This window comes from Panthera pardus, unplaced genomic scaffold, assembly GCF_024362965.1.
Source record: "Panthera pardus isolate Hobbes unplaced genomic scaffold, ASM2436296v1 HiC_scaffold_19, whole genome shotgun sequence".
Taxonomy (NCBI): Eukaryota; Metazoa; Chordata; class Mammalia; order Carnivora; family Felidae; genus Panthera; species Panthera pardus.
The window spans coordinates 6,845,108-6,858,158 of record NW_026526754.1 but is presented as its reverse complement, the minus strand read 5'-3'; the positions used below and the strand labels follow the sequence as shown (position 1 = coordinate 6,858,158).

The window sequence follows — 13,051 nt, the reverse complement described above, 5'->3', positions numbered from 1 at the left end:
TCTGCATTAGCCGGTGCTTCCAGTATTCATTATCTGAATCACCATAGCTAACATTTTTTTACTTTATTATTCTGTTTTTGTCACAATTAATACCATCTATGAGTTTAACTTTTCTGAGTAAGGTAAACGTTTTGTATATTTTCAGAGAGCATCAGTGGGTGTATATTCTGGATAATGCTGTACACATTAGGCATTAAGTGTTAAACAATATCTATTTTTACGTCTGTAGTTAGTATATAAATGTTTCTAGTATTATATGCCCCATTAGTTATTTTTTATTAATAATTTATTTATTTTTAATTTACATCCAAGTTAGTTAGCATATGGTGCAACAATGATTTCAGGAGTAGATTCCTTACTGTCCCTTACCCATTTAGCCCATCCCCCCTCCCACAACCCCTTCAGCAACCCTCTGTTTATTCTCCATATTTAAAAAATCTCTTATGTTTTTGTCCCCCTCCTGTTTTTATTTTATTTTATTTTTAATTTTTTTCATGTTTATTTATTTTTGAGAGAGAGAGACAGAGCACAAGCAGGTGAGGGGCAGAGAGAGAGGGAGACAGAGAATCCAAAGCAGGCTCCAGGCTCTGAGCTGTCAGCATAGAGCCAGACGCGGGGCTTGAACTCAAGAGCATGAGATCATGACCTGGGCTGAAGTAGGACACTCAACCGACTGAGCCACCCAGACACCACCCCTCCCAGTTTATATGTTATTTTTGCTTCCCCTCCCTTATGTTCACCTGTTTTGTGTCTTAAAGTCCTCATATGAGTGAAGTCATATGATATTTGTCTTTCTCTGACTAATTTCACTTAGCATAACACCCTCTAGTTCTATCCACGTAGTTGCCCCATTAGTTATTTGTTCTGCAGGGGCCCTGTAAATGTTCCATCCATCCAAGGGACGCTTAATCCATCCCTTTTCCTCCTCCATACCCTGGTATTTCCTCTTTGTTTTAGTGTCACACTCTGTTACGTGGACAAAATTGAGGCTCATGTTAGGCTCAGAATATCACTACTCTTTAGTCTTGGATGTGGAGTTTGTCTCTATTACTCTAAAACTAGCTATACCTAACTATAATCTGAATGCCATCTCTTTTTTCTTCCCCATTTTAATACTTGTGAAATCTTTCTCTTCATTACCTTTCTATCCATTAACTTCTTTTGTCCCCACTTAAACTATGTTCATTTCTTCTTGTCTTAAAGAGAAAAATCTAGAGGTGCCTGGCTGGCTCAGTTGGAGGAGCATGTGACTCTTGATCTTGGGATCATGGATTTGAGCCCCACGTTGGGTGTAGAGATTACTTAAAATAAAATAAAATTAAATTAAATTAAAACTTAAAAAGGAAAAATTTAAATACTTTATGTGACTTGCTGTCCCTTCAAATATTCATTGGCTCTTTCTTTCATTATTACCAGATACTTGCTCTTTCTCCTTTCTCTTTCAATATATTAATTTCCTTCTTAGTTCCTTGCAATCTGGCTTCTTTTATTGCCATTCTACTAAACTTTAATGTTAAAGATTATCTGAAGCCTCTTTTTTTCTGCCAAACCAATGACTTTTTAAAAAATTCTTCTCCTCTTTAGTAACTCTACACTGTTGATAACCATTTCGTGGAATCCTCTCCTCTCAATAGTTTAAAGACACAGTTCCCAAACTATCCACCCAGACTCCCAGGAGGTCTGTGGTGAACTTGAAAGGGCATGACAAAATACTTTAAATTTTATAAATGAGTGGCACCTGGGTGGTTGAGTCTGTTAAGCATCTGACTCTTGATTTCAGCTCAGGTCATGAGCTCACAGTTTGTGGGATCGAGCCCTGTGTCAGGCTCTGTGCTGACAGCGAGGAGCCTGCTCGGGATTCTCTCTCTCCCTCTCTCTCTGCCCCTCCTCCACTTGCATACACAAGCACTTTCTCTCTCTCTCTCTCTCTCTGTCTCTCTCTCTCTCTCTGTCTCTGTGTCTGTCTCTCAAAAAAAATAAACATTAAAAAAATAAATTTTATAAGTGAAATACATAATAATCAACATCTTTTGGATACCACAGGAACTACTAGCTCAGACTCGTTACAGTTTCACCATTAGCTTGCACTGCATTCCTTTTGATGATTTCATGTCATTGTGGACCTGAGTTTCTAGTGGTTGTGATAAAAAGCAAGCACTACATGAAAATAATGTGGAACAGGAAATGAGGGTGGCAGTGTCAGTCAGATTCCAAGATAGGAGAATTTGTTCTGTACCTAGTAAGTGCATATATCGCATTACGAGTAACTGATTAGGGGTGCTTAGCTGGCTCAGTCAGTAGAGCAGTGTGACTCTTGATCTCAGGGTTGTGAGTTTGAACCCCATGATGCTTATAGAGATTACTTAAAAATAAAATCTTTTAAAAACAAAGGAGTAATTGTGGTTAATAAGAATGAAATCTAAATATTTTTCAATTTAAGTGTATTATTTTTTGAAATGGCTACTAAGTTATTAGAACATAAATGCTTATTAAGTTGTTTGGGACTTAACAGAAGATTGGTATTTCTTTTGGCCTAGGAGTGCCATAAAAAATCACCAAGATCTCAAGGATGCCATGACGTGAGAAAGTTTGGGAACCTCTGGTGGGAAGTATTCCACAGGGCAGAGGAGATACTTTATTACTGTTAACTCCCTTTCATATCTTAGTTTGTTTGAGATGGTTCTTTCCTAGTTCCCTTCTTTAATGATGATTCATTCACTTCACAGACACTTAGGGAGTGTTTATTCTTTGGCAGGCATGGGGATCAGATTAATAGAACTAGTCCTCATCTCAAGAAGTCTGAAAAACACTTCATTTTATCACCTTTATTACTTTATCTTTCTCTTCCTGCCAAATTTCTGCATATTTCCCCAAGACCTAATCTATAGCACTTACTCAATGCTGTTTCAACATCTGCTTTTGTGGCATCACCTGTCATTTTACTGATGATTTTCAAATCTTTATCTCTACGCTTGGCTTCTACCTTGGATTATATATAGCCTCATCCTCCTTTTCTAGCTACACCTAAGGCATATTTCAATATCTTGTTTTTACTTCAAGGTTAATGTGTTTAAAACACAGCATCTTTCTCCCTTTTAAATTGCCTTCCCTCCAGCCACTCCATTTCTATTAGTGTTGTCACTATTCTTTTGGCCTCCCAGATTTCAAACTTTAAATCATTTATAACCATTTTTTCTCTTTATATCCCCTATTTCTAGTCTGTCAAATTTCATTTTTTCTTCTTTCCCACATAGGCCCTTTTTGCTTCATGCTTCAATTACACCAGCAACTTTCTGGCAACTTTCAATTACACTTTTTTGTTTTTCAGTTTTAAGTCTCACCAACCTCCAACGGTAATGAGCATATTGCTGTTAACTTCTCTTTCTAATATGTGCTTTTTATCATGTTACCAACCTAAAGGCCCCTCAATGCTTCTCTGTAACTCACTGACTCAGGCTCTCTGCCTGACTTTTAAATTTTTGTGGACTTTTATTCTGCTTCCACTTGTTAAATTTTATTGCATATTTGTTCTCTTTAAGTCTTCCAGAAAGTTGCTATGCTTATTCCAAACTTTGTCATTCAATCAACTATCAAATTACTTAAGAATTATCCTAAACTTTTCCCTTACCCCAGTAGCTCATTATTCACCAGTTTTTAACCTCAGAAATCTCTACACTCTCCCTGTAAATGTCTTGTTTCGGAATTCCTCATTTATATTCTGGACTGTTGAAGTAAGCCCTCAACTGAACCTCTTACCTTCAGCTAAACTTTCTGTGACACAAATGAAATCATGTCATTTCCCTGCTTAATAAATACCCTCTAGTTCCTTCCCCATTGACTTGCAGATAGAAATAGCATGGCTTTCAAGACCATTGTCATCTGGCCCCCTGCAGCCCTCACAAGACTCAACTTTCCTCCTACATTTTTCTCATACTTTATACTCCAGCCACACCAAAGTACCTATAATTCTCTGAACACGCTATGCTTTTTCAACTTTTTTGTTCTTTTACACATGTTTATGGTACTTGAAATGTCCTCATCCTAGCCAACTTCCTGCCTGGCTAACTTCTAGTCTTTTAGTAGTGGGCCACTAATACCATTAGGTGACAGGCAGATGGGGAAGTTTATAATGGATGGATGTGGCTAACATCACCTGAACCTAGTGATCAATCTTAACATTAAAAAAAAAAGAGAGATGGTCAGACTTTATGTGCCTCTTAATATGATACAGTGAGAGGTCCTCAATACTGCCTGTGAGGAATTCTGCTAAAAACAATTGAATCTGAATCTAATCAATCATCCAGATCTAATTACTAGTTTATTGGACACACAGGAACATTTTAAAGCATGCACCTAGGATATAATCAATGAAACCTAGCCTTTGGGTAACTCCATAGTATAAATGATCTAGTGTCTATATCAAGTAAATGACAAGGAGGAAGAGAGGAGAATAGATTGATTAAAATAAACTTGAGGCATTTCAACTGAAGGTAATGATGGACCTTCTTTGGATCCTGGTTTAAACAAACCAATTGTAAAAAGAAAGTTTTGAAATGATGGGGAAATTTAAGCACTGACTGGATATTAGATTATATTAGACATAATTTTTTAAGGTTTGATAATGGTTTTGTGTGTTTAAAAAAAGTCCTTCTCTGTTAGGGATGAATATGAAGTATTTACAGATGAAATTATAGTTTCATGCAAATTCCAGGCTCCATAATCTAGTGTATACACGGAGGGCAGAGCAGAATAAGTGGGTTATAGACAAAATATGACTGACCATAACTTAATAATTATTGAAGGTGAATGATGGATATGTGGAAGTTCATTATACTTTTCCCTTTACTCTTGTGTGCTTGAAAATTTCATAATAAAACACTGAGACAAAAAGAGATGACTGGGCATAAGAGTCACTTCTTCTGGGTATTTTTCCTAATGGTGACTCCTGCTGAGAACCTGACCAAACTAGATGCTCCTTTTCTATATCATCCTAACTGTTCATACCTCTATTGCAACACTTTTTTCACTGTATTGTATTGTCTTTAATCTCTCACATGACTGACCTTCTTGACATATTTATAATTAAGTTCCTGATTTTACTTCAGTTATCATCATAAAGATATTTGCTTTCATAGATTTGTTACTAGATATTTTGTAATACCTACGCATCACTTTAATTTGTTTTCTTTTAGGTTGCATAGCAGTAGGAAAATCCCTGAATAGCCGAAATTTTAGCAAGCTCTTGCACTCTTGCCCATACCAATGTGATCGTCACAAAGTCATTGTGGAAGCTGAAGACAGATATAAAAGTGAACTAAGGAAATCACTTATCTGTAACAAAAGTAATTTACTCAGCAGCTTTGAAACTGTTATTATGACTATACCTTTTGAACTGTAATCTAGAACATGAAGTATATTAAAAAGTTAGAGGGTAAATCATGTTGAAAAGAAAATATCTTAGAGCAACCAGTGTTTTAAGATGTACCCAGGGAAAAGATTTAGTCTCTGGTCATTTAAAAATTCTTCCTAATCCATCTAAGGATTCCCATTAGAAGGGGGGAAAAGGAACTATCATACTAATGGAATTGATGTGCAGATTGATACTCTAAGTACACTAAATGTTTTCTGTATTTTTCAGAAATTCTGCTGACCCCACGTAGGAGACGACAACTCAGTAGTGAATCTACTACCTCTGGAGGAATAAGTTAATATATTTAATTATTAAATAAACCTAAATTTCATATAGTTCTGAGAAAAAGAGGACAGCTAAATGATGGTTTCTCAGTCCCATTGATGGTTCTTAAATGATAACCGTTGGGTCTGATGAGGGTCATAGTTCCTAAGAAAAGGGGCTTCCCACTTCCCTTCCTCATGTTGCTTTCTCACTAATTGCTTGCCCGCTGGGGAAGAAGCAGGAGGACACTAACATTTATTAAGCACTTACTAGGTGGTAGGTATTTTATGGATATTTCCTTTGATTCTTATAATAACATTATAAGGTGTGTAGTATTTTATTTCCACTTTAAGGCATAATGAGTTGGCAAATGGCAGAGCTTACATTCAAATGCAAGCCTGTCTTTCTCCAGAAGTCCCTGTCCTATCCTCCTGATCACATTTCTATTTTAAGAACAAAATTATTCTCCTATGGATAAGTGCTTCAGAGAGATTTTGCAAAAGATTTTGGTTCATAACTACAGCACTTCAAACAATCAAAATTTAAGAGACAAATAGTATAAACCTTTAAAGCCCTGCTTAAAAATCAAAATACTTCTTGGGGTACGTGGGTGGCTCAGCCGGTTGAGCATCTCACTCTTGATTTCAGCTCAGGTCATGATCTCATGGTTCATGGGATCGAGCCTCATATCTGGTTCTGCGCTGAGAGTGTGGAGCCTGCTTGGGATTCTGTCTCTCCCACTCTCTCTGCCCCGCTTCCACTCACGTTCTCTCTCTCTCTAAAAATAAACAAGGGTGCCTGAGTCAGTTAAGCATCTGACTTCGGCTCAGGTCATGATCTCACGGTTTGTGGGCTCGAGTCCTGCATCGGGCTCTGTGCTGACAGCTCAGAGCCTGGAGCCTGCTTCAGATTCTGGATCCTGTGTCTCCCTCTCTGTCTGCTCCTCTTCCACTTGTGCTCAATCTCTCTCTCTCTCTGTCTCAAAAATAAATGGATATTAAAAAATAATAGTAAAAATAAAAACTAAACTTAAAAAAACCAAAATGCTTTTTTTTTTTTTAATTTTTTTTTAATGTTTATTTTATTATTTTTGAGACAGAGAGAGACAGAGCATGAACGGGGGAGGGGCAGAGAGAGAGGGAGACACAGAATCGGAAGCAGGCTCCAGGCTCTGAGCCATCAGCCCAGAGCCCGACGCGGGGCTTGAACTCACGGACCGCGAGATCGTGACCTGAGCTGAAGTCGGACGCTTAACCGACTGAGCCACCCAGGCGCCCCACCAAAATGCTTCTTAAATGATGAGTTAATTTATGGGAATTTTTATTTAACTACAGGGTTAAAATTTCAGGTTTATAACCATTCCAAATTTATTACAGAGACTTAGTGAACATTACCATTTTCTTCTCTTCATATGAAATTAATACCTGCAGAGTAAGAATAAGCAGTTAAGTACTTTACTTGTCAAAGTAACCTGGAATTTAGTAACATTTATTGAATTGTTCTGTTATTTATTGCAAAGATACTTAGACATTCATATGGAAACATTTTACCATATACTTTTATTTGGCCATTTTCACTGCTAAAGCCTTAAAAGAAATTTCAAATTTATTTTTAATATTGTGGTTTTTTTTAAGTTTATTTATAATCTCTCTACCCAACATGGGGCTTGAACTCACAACCCTGAGATCAAGAGTTACACACTCTTACTGACTGAACCAGCCAGCACCCCTGAAATTTATTTTTTATATCTGGGTCTTTTTCTATGTTAAAAGTTCTGCGTTCAGGGGTACCTGGGTGGCTCAGTCGGTTAACCATCCAACTTTGGCTCGGGTCATGATCTCACAGTTTGTGAGTTTGAGGCCCTCGTCGGGCTCTGTGCTGACAGCTCAGAGCCTGGAGCCTGCTTCAGATTCTGTCTCCCTCTCTCTCTGCCCTTCCCCCACTCACACTCTGTCTGTCTCTCTCTCAAAAATAAACATTAAAAAATTAATTAAAAATTCTGCATGCAAATTAAAATTAATTACAGTACTCCTCTAGGGCAGCCCACTTTTTGAAGTAATATTTTCCGTAGAAACTGTTAGAAAATGGTTGTTTTTCCATAGAAACATGTTGCATTTGGAAAACTTGCTTTTGACAAGGAGTTGGCATCAAATGAATAATGGATTTTTTTCAGCAACATGACTTAAAAACAAATATGTAACAATTTAAAATATCCTATAATTGGGGCACCTGGGTGGCTCTGTCAGTTGGGCATCCAATTTCGGCTCAGGTCATGATTTTGCAGTTCATGGGTTCGAGCCCTGTATCATTCTCTGTGCTGACGGCTTGGAGCCTGGAGCCTGCTTTGGATTCTGTGTCTCTCTCTCTGCCCCTCCCCTGCCCACAGTCTGTCTGTCTCTCTCAAAAATAAGTAAATGTTAAAAAACATTTTTTTTAAATATCCTATAATCATTTTACATAGTAAAATCATTTGTAAAGCCTCACGAAAAGCACATAATTGTGGTTGTACATTGATTACACAGAGGGATCCTAAATACTGTTAAGTGACATTCAGCTCATAAGTACATACATCTTTTTTGTAGATTAGAATTGCTTTAGCTAACGCCAAATGGCTAATAATTTGGTCTGCTTTTTTAGAATTTAGAAAGGCATCTTGAGATACTGATTAGATTGAACTTCTCTTTCACAAGTAGGCTAAGAATGTTTGGTACACTGCCATTTTTCCTCCTTGATTTCCCTTTCATTTCAAGACACATTTATGAGCATTCATTTGGTTGTAGGTTGCATTCAAATTTGAAACCATTCTTTTGAGAAGAGACCATTGCAGCATCTAAGCATTTAAAGAGACTTGGCTCTCTTTTAGGATAGACTGGTGTCTTGAGAGATTTTGAAAAATAAGAGTCCCTAGAATTGAACCTTCTTGCCTACTTTCCCTTACCCTTTCCTAAAGCCTGATCAATGTTAAGACTAGCACTAAAGGGGTTCCTGAGTGGCTGTGTTGGTTGAGCATCTGACTTAGGCTCCGGGCCATGATCTCGTGGTTCATGAATTCAAGCTACGCCCCCTCCCCCTACTCCCTCTCCTGCTGGCTGCTGTCAGTGTAGAGCCTGCTTCGGATCCTCTGTCCCCGTCTCTCTTCCCCTCCCCTGCTCATGGTCGGTCTCTCTCTCTCTCTCTCTCTCTCTCTCTCTCAAAAGTAACCAAGCATTAAAAATAAAAAGATAGTCACTAAAGAAGTCACAAAGGGGAGCCCTGTGGGGTAGAGCTGCTTCCTCCTTTTAGGCTGCCCAGTACTCTGCTGCAATAACCTTTGAGGAATTGGGCACAGATGTAGGAGTCAGTGAGATGGCAGCTGTATTGGAAAAGTGAGAATTGGCTTTACATGAACAATTCCTGGACCCCAGTATCCTGAACGTTATAATAACCCGTCCACTCCTGATTATGAGTTCAAATCATTAAGCAAGTGAAATTGAAATCCTCTATTTCTTAGATAATGACAGCTTTCTAGTAGAGCTAAAAGTAAGGAGAACTTCATTGATAATTTTGAAACACTTTTTACCAATAATTAGGGGTTTTTTTTAACAAATATTTGTTGATCATCTACTATGTGCCAGATATTATTTTAGGCACTGGAGATATAACGGTGAGCAAAACAGACAATAATTCTTATCTTCCTGGACCTTGCATTCTAAGTAATACCATTAAGTAATCATCAGACATTTTCAGTGTTTTCTCAGCCTTCTGCTGGTAAGATTTTCATTTATGTTTTAAAAGATCTGAACCATGCCTCCTATCCTAGGAGAAGTAGACAAATGGCTCACAGTCTTGACCTGCAAGGGCAAGATTTTCTAAAGTTGTCCCAGCACCACTGTTTCAATTTCTTCTAAAGTAAATAGCAGCCTTAAGTGGAAGTACAGAAAACTCCTCCTATCAACATCTATCTACAATGATAACATGAGTTAGCAATGAATAAAAAACCTTATAAGAAAACTATTTCCTAGTAATCATCACCAGAAGATATTTATGTACACAGATACCAACTGCATATTCTTTCTGTTGTAGAAAGTATCCCCAATAACCAGATAGTTAAAAACTTCCTTCTCCCTTGTGCAGCCTGTTTTTTGAGTTTTAATCAAGCTGAGCACCCATACAGGTAGTGAATGTTTTTAAAAGTGAATTTCAAAAGACCCTTTTTAAAAAAAATATTTATCAAGGCTGATAATTAAAGTAACAAGTGTCGATATTCTTTTTTATTCTATGAAGTTTTGGAGCCCTTTGGGAAGACTGTATCTGTAAGATAGGTAAGCTGTCTGTTAATTGTCCTCACAGGAATGTTGAGAGAATTAAAAATCAAATGTTTATAAATTCTTGTGCTTCTTGATTGAAAGATGTTCCACGTATTGCAATAGAATTGTTAAAATTATAGAAGAATTCACAGTGATAAGACATAGCTTAATAGTAGGCACTCAATTTTTAAAATTGAAATGAATTTCTATATGATGAGTAATGCAGGCATGAAGCTTTCTCACTACATAGTTCATATCCTTAGAGTAAGTTAAGAATTTATCCTTAGAGTAAGTTAAGAAGATCCCTTTTTTCAGCAAGTACTTACATATTCTATGATTCTCATTAATTACAGAAAAAAGAAGAATTCGTAAAAATTTTACCAAAGAAGAAGTAAATTACCTTTTCAATGGAGTTAAGAAAATGGGAAATCACTGGAATTTAATTTTGTGGTCTTTCCCCTTTCAGCAAGGACGGAAAGCTGTGGATCTTGCTCACAAATACCACAAGCTGACCAAAGGCTCCAAGCATGAAGCTCCTTGATCAGAATACTTGTCAGTTTTTAGGTTTAACTAATAGAATACAATGGCTTGAAACACAATTTAAAATCTTCTAAACTCTCATGAAACAGAGAATGTGAAAACAATACTGTTTTAATTAAATACTCCTTGTGATTCTGTATCTCTTTGAATTATTAAAGTAATTTATAAAACAAATACACTTTTTAATGTGTAGATTAGTAAGCAAAATTCCTTTATAAGGTCAAACATTTGTTTAGGAATATGCTTTTATTTTTCCTTAAGCTCAAAGAACACAGGTCAGAGAAAAAATATCAGCTTTTAAGCATTATTTGACATTATATTGTAATGGATACCATGTGAGACATTTGGATTTTAGTATATATTCTCACCCAGTGTAAGTTCCTCCCCAGAACTTAGAATAGTTTCCCAAGCTGTTCAAATGAAGTTCCCACATATTAAATCAATGTTTGACATTTTGTTAGCTAAACTAAAATGTTTCCTCTTCTAGAGGCTAATTGTGCAGTTCCTTTGAATATCCCCAAATTCTATGGTCAGGTTCACTTTTTTGGTGTATGTTTTGGTGTATGCCTTTGCTTTTTAAAAGCTTAGAACAAATTTTTATCGTTTAAGTTAGTTTTCTTCTAGTGGAAAACCAAGCTATTTGACCTCAGTTGTCTATTTTTCTTACTCTTTTTATATTCCTATCCTGATCCCCAAAGGATGCTGTTGCAGCCTTTATTAAACTTAATATGCTGTTGCTGTGGCAAAGGGATCAAGTATCAGAGCCTTAAAGCTCACCTGTACTTATATACCCATTGGTTCACTGCTTCGTGTCATTGTAATAGATTTCTTCAGTCCCCAAAGGTATTTCCAGAAAAGTTTGTATTCTTTGACCTTTTCACATCATGACTATATCTACTTGGATAAATTAAGAATTTTTATTAAATTTATTTTTTAATGTTTTGTTTATTTTTGAGAGAGCGCAAAGCAAGGAGGGGCAGAGAAAGAGGGACAGAGGATCTGAGGCGGGCTCTACACTGACAGCAGTGAGCCCGATGTGGGGCTCAAACTCACAAATCACGAGATCATGACCTGAGCCGAAGTCGGACACTCAAACGACTGAGCCACCTAGGTGCCCCAGAATTTTTACTAAATTTCTAATTTTCTGATCCATAATGAATTGCAGAGAGCCAATAAGCAGAAAATTTTCTTTAAATTCAAAATTTCCTTTAAATAAAAGAATAATTTTTTTTAAATTTTTTTAACGTTTATTTTTGAGACAGAGACAGAGCATGAACGGGGGAGGGTCCGAGAGAGGGAGACACAGAATCCAAAGCAGGCTCCAGGCTCCGAGCTGTCAGCACAGAGCCCGACCTGGGGCTCGAAACTACGGACCACGAGATCATGACCTGAGCTGAAGTCCGCCGCTTAACCAACTGAGCCACCCAGGCGCCCCTGAATAAAAGAATAATTCAAAATTACAAAGGGGTGCCTGGGTGGCTCAGTCAGTTAAGTGTCCGACTTCGGTTCAGGTCATGATCTCACAGTTGGTGAGTTAACAGCCCCGCATCTGGCTCCGAGCTGACAGCTTGGAGCCTGCTTCGGATTCTGTGCCTCCCTCTCTCTGCCGCTCCCCTGCTTGCTCTCTCTCTCTCTCTCTCTCTCTCAAAAATAAAGATTAAAAAAAATTAAAGTTAGGAAAATTCCTTATAGCATTTCAAGTGTGAATGAATCTTGTCCATTTAAATAGGCTTTTTGATTTGCACTTCTCAAGACTTAGGAAAGTTGTTTTAGGTCAAAGGGGAAAACATTGTTTTGTCAGTCTTATTGGCTTAATCAGGAGTTGTTTCTTAAATGTTCAGAAAGGATTTAAACATGTTTTTCTACTTTAAGTGGGTCTCAGGTAATAGTTCTTTTATTGATCGGAAATTAACAGAAAAATCAAACACTGCTTAACTCAAGCATCCCCAAGAATATGATACACTGTCGGTTAGACACTGATTTGTGTCAGTTACTGAGACTATATTTAAAATAACCAATACTGGGGCACCTGGGTGGCTCAGTCCATTAGGTGTTGGACTCTTGATTTTGGCTCAGGTCATGATCACTCAGTTCATGAGATTGAGCCAAGTTAGGCTCTGTGCTGACAGTGCATGGCCTCCTTGAGATTCTCTCTCCCTCTCTCTGCTCCTCCCCCACTCATGCTCTGTCTCTCTCTCAAAATAAATAAACATTTAAAAAAATTAACCAATGCTATATTGCCTTCTGAAACCTTGAAATTTTATCCTAACTCTTCACTAACTTGGTTAACATGAGCTGCTTTTTTTCCCCCTCAGATGGAAATATTTGGTAATAAAATAGATGAAGACACATCAAAAGGAAAGCGGAAGAACGATGACATATTAGAGAACTGTATAGCTTTAGGAGTTTAGACATGACAAAATCAACAGGGAATAAAAAATGATTTTAATAATGACAGACCTTTGGAGTTGGAATTGACCTCAGTTATAGTTCCCTGCCAGAGGCATGAACTGCTGTACAACAATCTCAGCCTTTGTGGCTGTCTTTAATT

At 37.3% G+C, this 13,051-nt stretch overlaps 1 protein-coding gene across 1 annotated transcript in view; it reads left to right on the top strand.

The window, feature by feature from the left end:
- TERB1 (telomere repeat binding bouquet formation protein 1) overlaps window positions 1-10,679 on the top strand; it is a 46,300-nt gene extending 35,621 nt beyond the window's left edge. Inside the window, exons 17-19 of the mRNA XM_053906525.1 lie at window positions 5,193-5,342; window positions 5,639-5,704; window positions 10,314-10,679. Of these exons, the coding sequence (XP_053762500.1) occupies window positions 5,193-5,342; window positions 5,639-5,704; window positions 10,314-10,501 (404 nt within the window). The 3' untranslated portion in view covers window positions 10,502-10,679. The remainder of the gene's footprint in view (window positions 1-5,192; window positions 5,343-5,638; window positions 5,705-10,313) is intronic.
- Window positions 10,680-13,051: the final 2,372 nt, after the last annotated feature.